Source organism: Podarcis muralis, chromosome 18 (assembly GCF_964188315.1).
Source record: "Podarcis muralis chromosome 18, rPodMur119.hap1.1, whole genome shotgun sequence".
NCBI classification, from domain to species: Eukaryota; Metazoa; Chordata; class Lepidosauria; order Squamata; family Lacertidae; genus Podarcis; species Podarcis muralis.
The window spans coordinates 8,766,739-8,782,778 of record NC_135672.1 but is presented as its reverse complement, the minus strand read 5'-3'; the positions used below and the strand labels follow the sequence as shown (position 1 = coordinate 8,782,778).

Sequence of the window (16,040 nt, the reverse complement as noted above, 5' to 3'; positions counted from 1 at the left end):
TATTGCCCTGGGAAATGATCTATAATGAATTGAAAAAAATGTTTAAAAGTACTCCCCCCCATTCTCTCTGTGAAGAAGCACTTTCTTTTATCTGTCCTGAATTCTCCCACCCCTCATTCATTATTTTATACGCCTGGATCGTGTCTCCTCCGGGGGGGGGGGGGGGGAGGAAAAAGCCAAACATAAGCCGCTCCCTTAAAATTCCACAGGCACTCACACCCGTTCCGTCCTACCGGATGTCTTACCGTATGTCTGTCCCAGCAGCGATATCGTAAAAGCCAGTTTTTGTAAGGTCGCGAATTTAAGCCGCCTTTTAACTTTTCACGGTTGGAATTTGGTGAAAACAGCGAGGCTTATATTCAGGCCAATACGGTAACTGGGAAGGGAGGGGAGGGAAGGGATACTTACATGGTCCCATTGGTATAGACAGCTTCTCCTCCTTCGACGTACTGGACTTGAGCCGGATAGACATGCTGTACTGTTTGCACCTAAGAGAAAGGCACAGAGATGGGAGCAGCCATGAAATCTTGCCACTGCGCCTCTACAACAGCCTCAGCATCCCGCCAGCTCCCTGGGCTGCGAGGCGCAACGGAGGGGAAAACAGTGTCATGTCCCTGCACCCAAGCTGAGCAAAAGCCTCTCCCATGACACATTTCTAAGACCAGCAAAGCAACTGAGAAGGTGGAAGAGGAGTTCAGGGACCAGGGGGAAACTTTTAACAATTCTATGCTATGTGGAAAGAACCTTCTATTGAGGGTGAAAGAGGAGAGTGCAAAATATGGTCTGAAGCTCAATATCAAAAAAATGATCATGGCCACTGGGCCCATCACCTCCTGGCAAATAGAAGGGGAAGAAATGGAGACAGTGAGAGATTTTACTTTCTTGGGCTCCATGATCACTGCAGATGGTGACAGCAGCCACGAAATTAAAAGACGCCTGCTTCTTGGGAGAAAAGCGATGACAAACCTGGACAGCATCTTAAAAAGCAAAGACATCACCTTGCTGACAAAGGTCCGTATAGTAAAAGCTATGGTTTTCCCAGTAGTGATGTATGGAAGTGAGAGCTGGACCATAAAGAAGGCTGATCGCCGAAGAATGGATGCTTTTGAATTATGGTGCTGGAGGAGACTCTTGAGAGTCCCATGGACTGCAAGAAGATCAAACCTCTCCATTCTTAAGGAAATCAGCCCTGAGTGCTCACTGGAAGGACAGATCCTGAAGCTGAGGCTCCCAGACTTTGGCCACCTCATGAGAAGAGAAGACTCCCTGGAAAAGACCCTGATGCTGGGAAAGATGGAGGGCGCAAGGAGAAGCGGGCGACAGAGGACAAGGTGGTGGGACAGTGTTCTCGAAGCTACCAGCATGAGTTTGACCAAACTGCGGGAGGCAGTGGAAGACAGGAGTGCCTGGCGTGCTCTGGTCCAGGGGGTCACGAAGAGTCGGACACGACTAAGCGACTAAACAACAACAACAACATGCTATTATCCCAAAACCAAGACATTTGATGGTGCAATATGGTCTATTCTTTTCCGTTTGACTTTTTTCTGAAGCCAGCACAGGGTTCAGCTGAAGTCTGGGAGCAACCTGGTCTCCGTTGCAAAATGGACATTACCTGCTGTGGAACCTGCTGGACTCTGGGGACGGACAGCTGCTGCATTTGCGCCCCTTTCGGAGTGGAGCCTGTCGCCTGCACCAAAACCCTCTGGAAGACAAACAAATAAACACGGAATCACCCTTTCTGATGCCTTTACATTTACAAAAGCACCTCTCTGCTGACATCCCTCGAGGCAGTGTTCAACACGCATATAAACCCTACCAGGAAACACATCGGAATCTAGCAATAAGCCAAAAATTAAAACAGCCTGCGAGCAGCTTGCTGTATCCACTGAACACTTGGCAAACACTGAAGAATACACACGAAACCCTGGTTCTTTCCAGACATCACCAGTAAACTATGGTTTTAAAACCATCGCTTGTGCTTTCATACATAAAAGCCAGGCCATGGTTTAGAACTGGCCGTTTCCCATCCACACCCTGCTCCCATTTCTATAGGGCAGGGGCCTCTGGAAGCAGAGTTAGGGTTATAACCGTGGCTTGTCAAATGAGAAAGCACACTAAACCATGGTTTGCAAACTCATTTCACGCCATGTACAGTGGTACCCCGCAAGACGAACGCCTCGCGAGACGAAAAACTCGCAAAACGAAAGGTTTTTTCGTTTTCGAGTTGCCTCGCAAGACGAATTTCCCTATGGGCTTGCTTCGCAAAACGAAGCTTGCCCCGGGGACAGCGGGTCTTCTCTTTTGAAGCAAGGGGCGGCGGGGAGATCGCTTCTCCCCACCGCCCCTTGCTTCAAAAGAGGTCTGCCCCCGGACCTCTTTTGAAGCAAGGGGCTGCGGGGAGATCGCTTCTCCCGGTGCTCCGAAGCGGGGTGGGGGGGGGCAGGAAGACCTGCCCCAGCCGCCGGGCTTCGTAGCGCTGCTGCGAAGCCGGGCGGGGGGCGGGAACACCTGCCCCAGCCACCCCGCTTCGGAACGCTGCTCCGAAGCGGGGGGGGGGGCGGGAACACCTGCCCCAGCCACCCCGCTTCGGAACGCTGCTCCGAAGCGGGGGGGGGGCGGGAACACCTGCCCCAGCCACCGGGCTTCGTAGCGCTGCTGCGAAGCCGGGCGGGGGGCGGGAACACCTGCCCCAGCCACCCCGCTTCGGAACGCTGCTCCGAAGCGGGGGGGGAACACCTGCCCCAGCCGCCGGGCTTTTTAGCGCTGCTGCGAAGCCGGGCGGGGGGCGGAAACACCTGCCCCAGCCACCCCGCTTCGGAACGCTGCTCCGAAGCGGGGGGGGGGGGGCGGGAACACTTGCCCCAGCCACCGGGCTTCGTAGCGCTGCTGCGAAGCCGGGCGGGGGGCGGGAACACCTGCCCCAGCCACCCCGCTTCGGAACGCTGCTCCGAAGCGGGGGGGGGGGGGCGGGAACACTTGCCCCAGCCACCGGGCTTCGTAGCGCTGCTGCGAAGCCGGGCGGGGGGCGGGAACACCTGCCCCAGCCACCCCGCTTCGGAAGGCTGCTCCGAAGCGGGGGGGGGGGGCGGGAACACTTGCCCCAGCCACCGGGCTTCGTAGCGCTGCTGCGAAGCCGGGCGGGGGGCGGGAACACCTGCCCCAGCCACCCCGCTTCGGAACGCTGCTCCGAAGTGGGGTGGGGGGGCGGGAACACTTGCCCCAGCCACCGGGCTTCGTAGCGCTGCTGCGAAGCCGGGCGGGGGGCGGGAACACCTGCCCCAGCCACCCCGCTTCGGAACGCTGCTCCGAAGCGGGGTGGGGGGGCGGGAACACCTGCCCCAGCCACCGGGCTTCGTAGCGCTGCTGCGAAGTCGGGCGGGGGGCGGGAACACCTGCCCCAGCCACCCCGCTTCGGAACGCTGCTCCGAAGCGGGGTGGGGGGCGGGAACACTTGCCCCAGCCACCGGGCTTCGTAGCGCTGCTGCGAAGCCGGGCGGGGGGCGGGAACACCTGCCCCAGCCACCCCGCTTCGGAACGCTGCTCCGAAGCGGGGTGGGGGGGCGGGAACACTTGCCCCAGCCACCGGGCTTCGTAGCGCTGCTGCGAAGCCGGGCGGGGGGCGGGAACACCTGCCCCAGCCACCCCGCTTCGGAACGCTGCTCCGAAGCGGGGTGGGGGGGCGGGAACACCTGCCCCAGCCACCGGGCTTCGTAGCGCTGCTGCGAAGCCGGGCGGGGGGCGGGAACACCTGCCCCAGCCGCCCGGCTTCGTAGCGCTGCTGCGAAGCCGGGCGGGGGGGGGGCGGGAACACCTTCTGAAGGCGGGCGGGGGGCGAAAGTCTTTGTCCCCCCTGCCTGCCTTCCCAGGGGCTTTTAAATCGCCCCGGACAGCGGAGAAGTCCTCCACTGTCCCGGGGCGATTTTAAAATGCCGCCCGCCAGCATTTGAAGATCGCCCGGACAGCGGAGAAGTCCTCCGCTGTCCCAGGGTTTTTTAAAATGCTGGGGGTGGGAAGAAAAGCCCTTGTCGTCCCCCCCCAGCCTTCAGAAGAGGTCCGGGGACAGTCTGTCCCCGGACCTGGTCTGAAGGCGGTTTCCCTAGGAACGCATTAATTGATTTTCAATGCATTCCTATGGGAAACCGTGCATCGCAAGACAAAAAAACCGCAAGACGAAGAGACTTGCGGAACAAATTAATTTCGTCTTGCGAGGCACCACTGTACTGCACATCGGAGGTACAGCCATGCCACGAGAAAACTATTTTGGTGTTTTTGGATGCCAGAAGACAATAGCGGACAGCCACATCGGACGTTCGGCTTCCGAAAAGTGTTTGAAAACCGGAACACTCACTTCCAGGTTTTCAGCGTTTGGGAGCCAATTTGTTTGTCGACTGAGCCGTTCAAGAACCAAGGTTCCACCATCACTGCAAATTTCGAAGGACGGCTGTGTTCAGTTTGTGCGTTTCTTCCAGGAAGCGCAAATTCAATAGGCTTGCTATGAATGTGAACATGAATCTAATTTCTCCTCCACCCTTTGTCCCGCCTACTGCAGGCCCTGCAACTTGCCCCATCCATATAGACCAGGGGTTGTCAACGTGGTCCCTACCGCCCACTAGTGGGAGTTTCAGGATTCTAGGTGGGCGATGTGGGGTTCTACGGCACAAGCTGAATCCTCCTTCCATCGAGCATTGGAGGGCGGTAAGGAAATTTTACCATCAAGAAAGATGCATTAGTGGGCGGTAGGTATAAAAAGGTTGACTACCCTCCTCAGTGATGGCTCCGACCTGGTGGAAAGCTCTGTCCCATGAGACCAGGGCCCTGCAGGATTTAGCTTCCTTCCGCAGGGCCTGTAAGACAGAGCTATTCCGCCTGGCTTTCAATTTGAACTTAGCCTGATCTTTTATTCCCCTTCCTTCCCTCCCCCTCCCCTTTTTCTGAAGATTCCCCGCTCTGGGATCCCACAGCTAATTCTCCCCTGGTCTCCTCGCTGGCCCAAACAGGACTAATTTAGCCAGCTAGCCCTGGTGATCATCTAATGTTTATTGGGTGGATTTCCCCCCAAATTAAAACACTTCACATTTTATACTGTATTTTACACTGGTTTTTTGTTGCATCAATTAAGTGTTTTAAATTTGTTGTCAGCCGCCCTGAGCCCGGTTTTCTGAACCGGGAAGGGCGGGGTATAAAGAAAAATTTATTATTTGTTTATTATTACCCCTGGTATAAGGGACGCGGGTGGCGCTGTGGGTAAAAGCCTCAGCGCCTAGGGCTTGCCAATCGAAAGGTCGGCGGTTTGAATCCCCGCGGCGGGGTGCGCTCCCGTTGCTCGGTCCCAGCGCCTGCCAACCTAGCAGTTCGAAAGCACCCCCGGGTGCAAGTAGATAAATAGGGACCGCTTACTGGCGGGAAGGTAAACGGCGTTTCCGTGTGCTGCGCTGGCTCGCCAGATGCAGCTTTGTCACGCTGGCCACGTGACCCGGAAGTGTCTGTGGACAGCGCTGGCCCCCGGCCTCTTGAGTGAGATGGGCGCACAACCCTAGAGTCTGTCAAGACTGGCCCATACGGGCAGGGGGTACCTTTACCTTTACCCCTGGTATAGACGGTTCGTGAGGTTTGCGAACACAGAGGGACAGGTGAACAGACAAGAGACAGACTGCATAGGGGACTGTGGACCTCAACAGATGCCCTGTGGTGCCCATTCCTGATGCGAGTTTGGTGGTGATAGGAGGCAGCAAGCAGATAAGACACCCCCCCCCCGCCACCCAAAGTCTCGGAGTTAAAGGAAGCAAGAAAGCATCGCTTGGGAGAGGAGAGCGGATGGAGGGCTCCTTACCTGCTGGGATGCTGGCACCGGCTGGACCACAGGGGCCTGGACCGATGCCGACGTTCGCAGCGCCACAGGAGTTGTGGAATCTGAGCCGCCCTCGGACTCCTGCATGCCTGGCACTAGGAGAGAGAGGATGATGGGGTTGGGGAGGGAACAAAGACACAGTTTTTAATTAACGGCAGAAGCTAAGGGTGCATGCTGGTTTCTCGGTGGGCCGGTGGCCGCGGCAAGTGATTTCTATTACATTCGGCACAACAAGGGGAAGTTCGGCCGCAAGTTTCTTGCGTTCGAGTTCCGCCCTGGCGGGAAACAGAGATATGCAAACAACGGCAATTATAAAAAAATTATGTCGTGGTCAGAAAAGAAGCCTACGTACACAAATGTGTGATGGAAGAGATCGACGACAGGGAAATCACGAAAGAAGATGATGCCTATGCCATGGGTAGGCAAACTAAGGCCCGGGGGCCGGATGCGGCCCAATCACCTTCTCAATCCGGCCTGCAGACGGTTCCCGAATCAGCATGTTTTTACATGAGTAGAATGCGTCCTTTTATTTAAAATGCATCTCTGGATAATAAATAATAAATAATAATAATAATAATAATAATAATAATAATACCACCTTTATTGTCAATGTACAACCTGTGTACAATGAAATTAACAATTAATTACAATGGAATTATTTGTGGGGCATAGGAATTCGTTCATTCCCCCCCCCCAATATAGTCTGCCCCCCCCACAAGGCCTGAGGGACAGTGGACCGGCCCCCTGCTGAAAAATTTGCTGACCCCTGCGGCTTATGCCCTCCGCTAGGCAAGAGTTGGCCGGCAGGAGCTTGGAATTGTAACTGGTGCTGAACACATCTCTTTTACCGGATCAAAAATTGGTTCTCTTATTGATGTAAATCAGTCCAAGGATCCAGAAGGTCTTTTACTGCCTTGTCCAGGACCTCACGTGTCTCGTCTTCAGTCTCATTGGATTACACTTCAAGATCAAGCCAATTTCAATTGTACGGATTTAAATTTGTACCGTCAAGTTACTTTCGGCGGAGTCCCTTTCCATTCCTTATCTCTCATTGGTTTTATGTGTGTCAGATTTTTTTACAGAGTGAATTTAAAGGTAAAGGGACCCCTGACCATTAGGTCCAGTCATGACCGACTCTGGGGTTGTGGCGCTCATCTCGCTTTACTGGCCGAGGGAGCCGGCGTACAGCTTCCGGGTCACGTGGCCAGCATGACTAAGCCGCTTCTGGCGAACCAGAGCAGCGCACGGAAATGCCGTTTACCTTCCCGCTGGAGTGGTACCTATTTATCTACTTGTAGTTTTGGTGTGCTTTTGAACTGCTAGGTGGGCAGGAGCAGGGACCGAGCTACGGGAGCTCACCCCGTCGCGGGGATTCGAATCGCCGACCTTCTGATTGGCAAGTCCTAGGCTCTGTGGTTTAACCCACAGCACCACCCGTGTCCCTAGAGTGAATTTAATAAATGATTGAAATCTAAAACAAACAAACATCAGAAGCTAATTCCATCCAGTGGCACATTGTCAGTGGACTAGGGGGCTAAGCTAGCCCCCTCTATGTTCCCCTGGCACCTCCTTCCGAAAGCCTAGGAAGCTTCTGTCCAGCTTAGGGAGGGAGGTGCAATGCTCACACACGCGACGTCACACCATCATGTACCGTACACGCCATTCCCCCAATTGCCCTTGAAAGCTGGTGCCTCTGGCCCTAACAGTTTGCCTATGCAAAATTTCACCGCATGCAGAAATGGTGGAGAAACTGCCCCAGCAAAGTCCATGGACGCACAGAACCAGTAGGCACGCCAGAGCCTTCTATCCAAAGTTCAACATTTTCACAATAAGCCTGTCTACCCCAGATTCAGCAAGGCTCCCCCTTAGATGGATAAGTTTCAAATCCATCCACTGAACTGTTTTCTAACTACAAGATGTGGCACGTACTCTACTTTCTCGTTGTAGTGGCAAGATGCAGATCACCCAACTTACCTTTAATGTATAGCCACGACTGTGGTCCTACAACTTATATATCCTATTTTGCAGCTGAGCCTGAGATAGACAGTAACAGTGATAATAATAATAATAATAATAATATTTTTCACCATCTATACCCCGCCCATCTGACTGTGTTGCCCCAGCCACTCTAGGAGGCTTTCCAACGTATATAAAAACATAATAAAACATTAATTAAACATTGTACGATGAAAATACAAACTTTTTATAAAAGAATGGAAACGGTTTATTGAATATTTACAGATAAATTCTAAGCAAACAGAAACAATGGCAGGATTGTTGTCATAACCTGCAGTTTCGTAAGAGTATATATTTGAAGAAGATGAATAAATGAACCAGTTAAATTAATTTGGATATGCAGAAGATACTGAAAATAAATTTAAGGAACCGCAGAAAGAGGGGGAAGGAAGTCAAGCTTTGAAAGGTCAAAGTGATTGTAAAATCAGAGAATGTATAAATCTGAAAAGTATAAAAATAAAAATAAATAAAATAAAAATACGGATGCCCTAAGGAAAAACGGGACATTCCGGGATCGAATCAGAAACTGGGATGGCTTCTGCACATCCGGGATTGTCCCTGGAAAATAGGGACACTTGATCTAGAATAGTTAAGTCCAGATCCTTTTACCCACTTATAGTGCTTCTCTGTGTAAACTAGAGTTGTACCTTGGATCCCGAACACCTTGCGAGTTGAACGTTTTGGCTCCCGAACGCCGCAAACCTGGAAGTAAGTGTTCCCGTTTGCGAACGTTCTTTGGAACCCGAATGTCCGACGGGGCTTCCGATTGGCTGCAGGAGCTTCCTGCAGCCAATCGGAAGCTGCGCTTTGGTTTCTGAACGTTTTGGAAGTTGAACGGACTTCTGGAACGGATTCCATTCGACTTCCAAGGTACGACTGTATGTTCAGCCTCCGCTGTTTCCAATGTCCCCCCCCCCCCATCGTCGGAGGCTAGAAACCACAGGAGGAGATACAGTTTGCACTCTTCTCATCTAGTTGGCCCTGTGAGAATGGGATGATGGACTAGAGCATGGGTAGGCAAACTAAGGCCAGGACAGCTGTCTACCAGCTCCATCTGGTACGCAGGATGAGACCCTATTTGCCCGCAGACTGTCTCGCCAGAGTGGTGCATGCTCTAGTTATCTCCCGCTTGGACTACTGCAATGCGCTCTACGTGGGGCTACCTTTGAAGGCGACCCGGAAACTGCAATTAATCCAGAATGCGGCAGCTAGACTGGTGACTGGGAGTGGCCGCCGGGACCACATAACACCGGTTCTGAGAGATCTGCATTGGCTCCCAGTACGTTTCCGAACACGATTCAAAGTGTTGGTGCTGACCTTGAAAGCCCTAAACGGCCTCGGTCCTGTATACCTGAAGGAGCGTCTCCACCCCCATCGTCCAGCCCGGACACTGAGGTCCAGCGCCAAGGGCCTTCTGGCGGTTCCCTCATTGCGAGAAGTGAGGTTACAGGGAACCAGGCAGAGGGCCTTCTCGGTGGTGGCGCCCGCCCTGTGGAACACCCTCCCTTCAGATGTGAAGGAAATAAGCAGCTATCCTATCTTTAACAGACATCTGAAGGCAGCCCTGTTCAGGGAAGTTTTTAATATTTAACACTGTACTGTTTTTAACACTTGATTGGGAGCCGCCCAGAGTGGCTTGGGAAACTCAGCCAGATGGGCGGGGTATGTATAAATAAATAAATAAATAAATAAATAAATAAATAAATAAATAAATTATTATTATTATTATTATTATTATTATTAAATCCAGCCTGTGCACGGTCTGGGAATCAGCGTGTTTTCACATGAGTAGAATGTGCCCTTTTATTTAAAATGCATCTCTGGGTTATTTGTGGGGCATAGGAATTCATTCATTCCCCCCCCCCCAAAAAAATAATATAGTCCGGCCCCCCACAAGGTATGAGGGACAGTGGACTGGCCCCCTGTTGAAAAAGTTTGCTGACCCCTGGGCTAGATGGACCTCATTCGGCAGAGAAATTCTGCTCTTCTTAACTGAAGCCACGCGGGAGCACTTGCCAATCGAAAACAAAACGTAACCACTTCCCCCACCCCAATTTTTTTCTTTTAGCCATCCCACGGAGTTATACTAAAGTGGGTTTCCATAATGCAGGAATGCTGATGGAAAGAGAGTCGCAAATAGACGCCGCCTCTTGCGTCACCGACGAGCAAACTCTGACTCGCAAGCAAACTAGGCAGACGCTCCGGACAGATGGAGTCCCTAGAAACCGTCTCTATTTACCCTGCGCTGGGCTCGGTATCCAGGCAGAGAGCATGCAACAGGAAAAGGAACTATTTGGAAAGAAGGGAGGGGGGGGCAGAGAAGCAAGGAACCAACTTCTGGGTTCTATTTGTGGGGTAAATGTGTGCCGTGACCCTGGAGAAGCCAAAGAGCGTTTAGAAAACGGGCTCTTGTCCCCCTGTCCCCCGGATCGCTGGTGTTTTCGGAACCAAAGAGTGGGTCACAAGCGTGGTTTGGGTTGCTCCGTGTTTTTAGAAGGAAAGGCAGAAAGAGAAGGGAGGGAAACAGAGAAAAAGGGGAAGTAGGATCGGATCTAAAGGATCATAGAATCATAGAGTTGGAAGAGACCACAAGGGCCATCGAGTCCAACCCCCTGCCAAGCAGGAAATACCATCAGAGCAATCCTGACATATGGTTGTCAAGCCTCTGCTTAAAGACCTCCAAAGACGGAGACTCCACCACACTCCTTGGCAGCAAATTCCACCGTCGAACAGCTCTTACTGTCAGGAAGTTCTTCCTAAAGTTTAGGTGGAATCTTCTTTCTTGTAGTTTGGATCCATTGCTCCGTGTCCGCTTCTCTGGAGCAGCAGAAAACAACCTTTCTCCCTCCTCTATGTGACATCCTTTTATATATTTGAACATGGCTATCATATCACCCCTTAACCTCCTCTTCTCCAGGCTAAACATGCCCAGCTCCCTTAGCCGTTCCTCATAAGGCATCGTTTCCAGGCCTTTGACCATTTGGGTTGCCCTCCTCTGGACACGCTCCAGTTTGTCAGTGTCCTTCTTGAACTGTGGTGCCCAGAACTGGACACAGTACTCCAGGTGAGGTCTGACCAGAGCAGAATACAGTGGCACTATTACTTCCCTTGATCTAGATGCTATACTCCTATTGATGCAGCCCAGAATTGCATTGGCTTTTTTAGCTGCCGCATCACACTGTTGGAGGAGGGGCACAGCTTTCTTTTCAAGCGGCGCCAAGGTAGAGGTTTTGAAAGGTCTGCCACATGAATAAAGAAATCGCAGATGATTAATTCAAGTAGATTCCTGCCATCATCCGCCCCCACAAGTCAAGGAGATAAGTCACTATACAACCTTTGGATGGGGTGAGCTCCCATTGCTCGGTCCCTGCTCCTGCCAACCTAGCAGTTCGAAAGCACGTCAAAGTGCAAGTAAATAAATAGGTACCGCTCTGGCAGGAAGGTAAACAGCGTTTCCGTGCACTGCTCTGGTTTGCCAGAAGTGGCTTAGTCCTGCTGGCCACATGACCAGCTGTACGCCGGCTCCCTCGGCCAATAAAGCCAGATGAGTGCCACAACCCCAGAGTTGGACACGACTGGACCTAACGGTCAGGGGTCCCTTTACCTTTATCGGCCACTAGCGACGCAATGAAGATGTCTCCACCATTTGCATGCCTGGGGGTACTTGGATCTCGACTGTTTTCACACACTAGCAACACACCCTGTAGCTGCACAATCAGAATGAATTTAAGAAACCAGAAAGCCGCATTGAAAAATACAACTTCCGAGCCCCAAAATGGCAACTAGGCATTCTGTTCTGGCGACTCCTGGTTTAAGGAGTCATTAGGCACCACCTAGCTTATACACCTGAGTTTCTGATACTACTTTGCAGAGGTCTTGTGAAGATCACAACAAGATTATGCCCCCGAAGCAGTTGGAACACTTGGAAGCACTGTATGAATGCTCATTATTATTATTCATTATTCATTATTGCTGCCCCAAACTTCCGGCTGCATTACAGCCACTTCCAGGAAAACGGGGTTGCCAAACTATGTCTGTGTACACACCATATTCCTGCCAACCTAGCAGTTCGAAAGCATGTCAAAGTGCATAGGTACCGCTCCGGCGGGAAGGTGAACGGCGTTTCCGTGCGCTGCTCTGGTTCGCCAGAAGCGACTTAGTCATGCTGGCCACATGACCCGGAAGCTGTACGCCGGCTCCCTTGGCCAATAAAGCCAGATGAGCGCCGCAACCCCAGAGTTGTCCACGACTGGACCTAATGGTCAGGGGTCCCTTTACCTTTACCTAAGTAACACCAGAGTGTCAGATAGACTGTCTCACATAGCTCCTTTTCTCTGATTTCCTATGGTCAATGATGCCTCCAAGACAAAGAAAGTGGTCATGTGGCCAGCAGGACTAAACCGCCTCTGGCGCAAAGGGACACCGTGACGGAAACCAGAGTGCACGGAAACACCGTTTACCTTCCCGCTGCAGTGGTACCTATTTATCTACTTGCGCTAGTGTGCTTTCGAACTGCTAGGTTGGCAGGAGCTGGGACAGAGCAACGGGAGCTCGCTCCATCGTGGGGATTTGAACCACCGACTTTCTGATTGGCAAGCCAAACAGTGTTTCTGTGCGCTCTGGTTTCCGTCACGGTGTCCCATTGTGCCAGAAGCGGTTTAGTCCTGCTGGCCGCATGACCCGGAAGCTGTCTGCGGACAACCGCTGGCTCCCTCGGCCTATAGAGCGAGATGAGCTCGCAACCCAGAGTCGGTCACGACTGGACCTAATGGTCAGGGGTCCCTTTACCTTTACACACCATATGCTTTTACAGCTTATGGCTTCCTCAAAGAGGTATCCTGGGAACTATAGAGAGCCAGTGTGGTGTAGTGGTTAAGAGCGGTAGTCTGCTAATCTGGGGAACCGGGTTCGCATCTCCGCTCCTCCACTTGCAGCTGCTGGGTGACCTTGGGCCAGTCACGCTTCCTTGAAGTCTCTCAGCCCCACTCACCTCACAGAGGGTTTGTTGTGGGGGAGGAAGGGAAAGGAGAATGTTAGCTGCTTTGAGACTCCTTAAAGGGAGTGAAAGGCGGGATATCAAATCCAAACTCTTCTATAGTTTGCAGAGCAGCAATTCCCGGCTCCCAGGATTCTTCGGAGGAAAACGTGAGCTTTAAATGCAGGGTGTGCATACAACTCTATTTCTCAGGGGCCTAACGAGTCTTTATTTTTATTTTTTAAATTAAAAACAAGCTGGGAGCAGCCCATTTTCAGCCCACCTGCCTATCGTAAGCAATTTGGCGCTGCTTTCCTCTGCCCTGCCCACCATTCCTTTTGTGTCGTGTCTTTTGGGGGGGGGTTAAAAGACCAGGGGCAGGGACTGTCATTTGTAAGACGCTCTGGAGCAGGGGTCTGCGACCTTTAAGACAAAAAGAGCCACTTGGACCCGTTTCCGAAGGGGGAAAAAACTGGGAGCCGCAAAACCATTGCGACATTTAAAACAAATATATCTCCGGAGCCTCGATCTGACAGCGCGCGGGAAGGTGACGTCGGGACGGTGTGTGACTAACGCATGTACCGCCCCCATGCGACGTCACAGCCAGTACAGCGCCCGCCACAGTGGGGAGTGTCGGGGCGCACAGTGCGCCTCCTCCCCTCGCTAGTATCTGCCCCGGAGCCACGGCAAAGGTGTAAAAGAGCCACATGCGGCTCCGGAGCCTCGGGTTGCAGACCCCTGCTCTGGAGCATTCTGGCTGATGGACAAGACAGAAATGCTTTGAATAAATAAATACGTACACCGATTATTGCTATTGTGATCATTGTTATTATTATTTCCAGCCTCCACAAACTCTGCCTGCCCCTCGCCTGCCACTTCACGGCCCTGCTAGCGCAAAGGTTTTGCTAAGTGAGGCACGAAGCCCGGCTCATAACGACAATGAAAGCACAACTCTTGACAATCCCGAAAGATGTCACGTTGCAGGTGGCTTTTAAAGTCTCATTGCGGAACTCAAAAACATTTCCTCTGTTTTCCATTCAGCAAAAGTCTCCCCCCGCCGGCACATATACACACACGTTCATACACACAAACCGCCGCCAAAGAGGGGGCTTTGCAAGGCACTTTTCACTTAGCAAGAAATCAAGTAAGGGCCAGTGGAAGGGAGGCAGGGAGAAGCCCCCTTGCAGAACGGCTGCTGTCGGCTCCAAGAAAGAACAGGCAAACCCTGAGCTTAAGAGCAGACCCAGAGAAAAAAAAATCAATTTTATTTTAGGGGCCCCAAAGTGGCTTGCACGCTTCTCCGCCTCCTCCTTTAAGCCCCACAACCACCCTGCGGGGTAGGTTAGGCTGAGGGAGGCAGTGACCGCCCCCCCCCCAAGTTCAGGCCCAGTGAGCTTTGTGGCCAAGTGAGGGAATTCGAACCCTGGTCTCTCCCCCCCCCCAAGGATCTAGTCCAGCGCTCTAACCACTGCACCACGCTGCCTCTGGTCATTTGCCCCGGGTCAGCCCTGCCCATCAACTTCGTCGGGTCCACTCTTGAGTATGACCAATGTTGGACGCAACTCTTTTTTCTTTTAAACAGCCCCCAACCCCAAATTTCCTGGACATTGGTTTCTAAGGAAAATCAGATCCACGGGGTGCTTAACTTGCATCTACTGCTCTTCTCGAAAAACAAGCAGCATTTTTAAAAATAAATAAAATAAAACAGCTCCATTTCAATTACTATAGAGAAGAAATGGTTGTTTGCCTTCTCCCTCTCTCTGCAACCCTCTCCTCTCTCCCCCCCCCCCCCGCCATCCGCCCTGGAACGATTGACAAATCAGCCTGACATATTTAGTGTGTTTTTAATGGGCGGAGGGAGGAGGGAGAGTCGTGGTGAGGAGGGGGGGCGGCATTGTTTAGTTTGGGAAGCATTCTATCCGTTGCCAGGCAACCGGGCCCCTGGAAACGGGAGTGGACTGCGGTCGCCCGGGGCAACCGTTGTTACTCAATAAACAATGCGGGGACCGGTGCAAACTCAGCCAGCGCTCCCGTTATTAATTGAACATCTGCATGTGCTTCTATCTCTCTCTCCCCAAACACACCCCCACGATTAAAACTGGAGGAAAGCAGATAGGACTTTGAGGCTGGAGTTCGGGAGCGATTATCTCGGTGCCCGGGCGGCTGGCTCAAATTGATAATATTGTTGAATCCTCAAATGCAGAAGTTCTCGTGTTATTGTTTTTTCGAGGGATGGGGGGGGGGCTTAATCTCCACCACCACCCCGTAATCCTGGGTGCCACGGGTGTGTGTGTGTGTGTGTGTGGAGATTAAGGCCCTTCCACGAGAGATTGCTGCTTTCGTCCCGTCCCCCCCCTCCAGAGGCGGTTTCAAAACTGCTCCAAAACAAAACTTTCGCTCTGCCCGAATCTTTCCAGAGAAAGCCCCTGCGAAAAGATGGGCAGGCCTGACCTGCAAGAACGGCAGCTGCGATGCAAGAAATCTACCAGCCCCTCCCCAAAAAAGCCAAATCTGAAGCGACCTGCAAGAATTTCACCAACAGCCTCTTCTCAGAAGCATAACTACCAGGGAGCTGGGGCAGGAGGCGACGGAAAAGGACGTAATGGTGCAGCACAAAAAGGGGGTGTGTGTAGTTACATCCAAGTGATCATTATTTATAGAATAATAATATGGGACGCGGGTGGCGCTGTGGGTTAAACCACAGAGCCTAGGGCTTGCCGATCAGAAGGTCGGCGGTTCGAATCCCCGCCACGGGGTGAGCTCCCGTTGCTCGGTCCCTGCTCCCGCCAACCTAGCAATTCGAAAGCACGTCAAAGTGCAAGTAGATAAATAGGTACCGCTCTGGTGGGAAGGTAAACGGCATTTCCATGCGCTGCTCTGGTTTCGCCAGAAGCGGCTTAGTCCTGCAGGCCACATGACCCGGAAGCTGTACGCCGGCTCCCTCGGCCAGTAAAGCGAGATGAGCGCCGCAACGTGCTGCCGCTGCACTGCCAGAGCACGATTTCTGTTCTCATCCTGAAGCAAAGTTCTTAACCCGAGGTACTATTTCTGGGTTAGCGGAGTCTGTAACCTGAAGCGTATGTAACCCGAAGTACCACTGTATTCCCACTGAGTGATGACTGTTTTCTGCTTCATTGGAGAAATCCGTCCTTCATGGGTGGTTTTTAAGCAACTGCTAAGATATGTTGGTGGGATGTGGGT

The 16,040-nt window shown here is 52.3% G+C and overlaps 1 protein-coding gene and 1 pseudogene across 3 annotated transcripts in view; one reads left to right on the top strand and one right to left on the bottom strand.

The window, feature by feature from the left end:
• RFX2 (regulatory factor X2) overlaps positions 1–16,040 on the bottom strand; it is a 56,020-nt gene that overhangs the window by 25,434 nt on the left and 14,546 nt on the right. For 2 of the 3 annotated variants that reach the window (XM_028713626.2, XM_077921769.1), the window contains exons 2-4: positions 5,831–5,943; positions 1,613–1,702; positions 409–488 (exon numbers count right to left, since the gene is read on the bottom strand). In XM_028713626.2, the coding sequence (XP_028569459.2) occupies positions 409–488; positions 1,613–1,702; positions 5,831–5,935 (275 nt within the window). In that variant the 5' untranslated portion in view covers positions 5,936–5,943. Of the gene's footprint in view, positions 1–408; positions 489–1,612; positions 1,703–5,830; positions 5,944–6,200; positions 6,392–16,040 lie in introns of all 3 variants that reach the window. The other variant, XM_077921768.1, reaches the window with a different exon arrangement.
• On the top strand, positions 6,020–6,845 carry LOC144326105 (protein mago nashi homolog pseudogene; annotated as a pseudogene).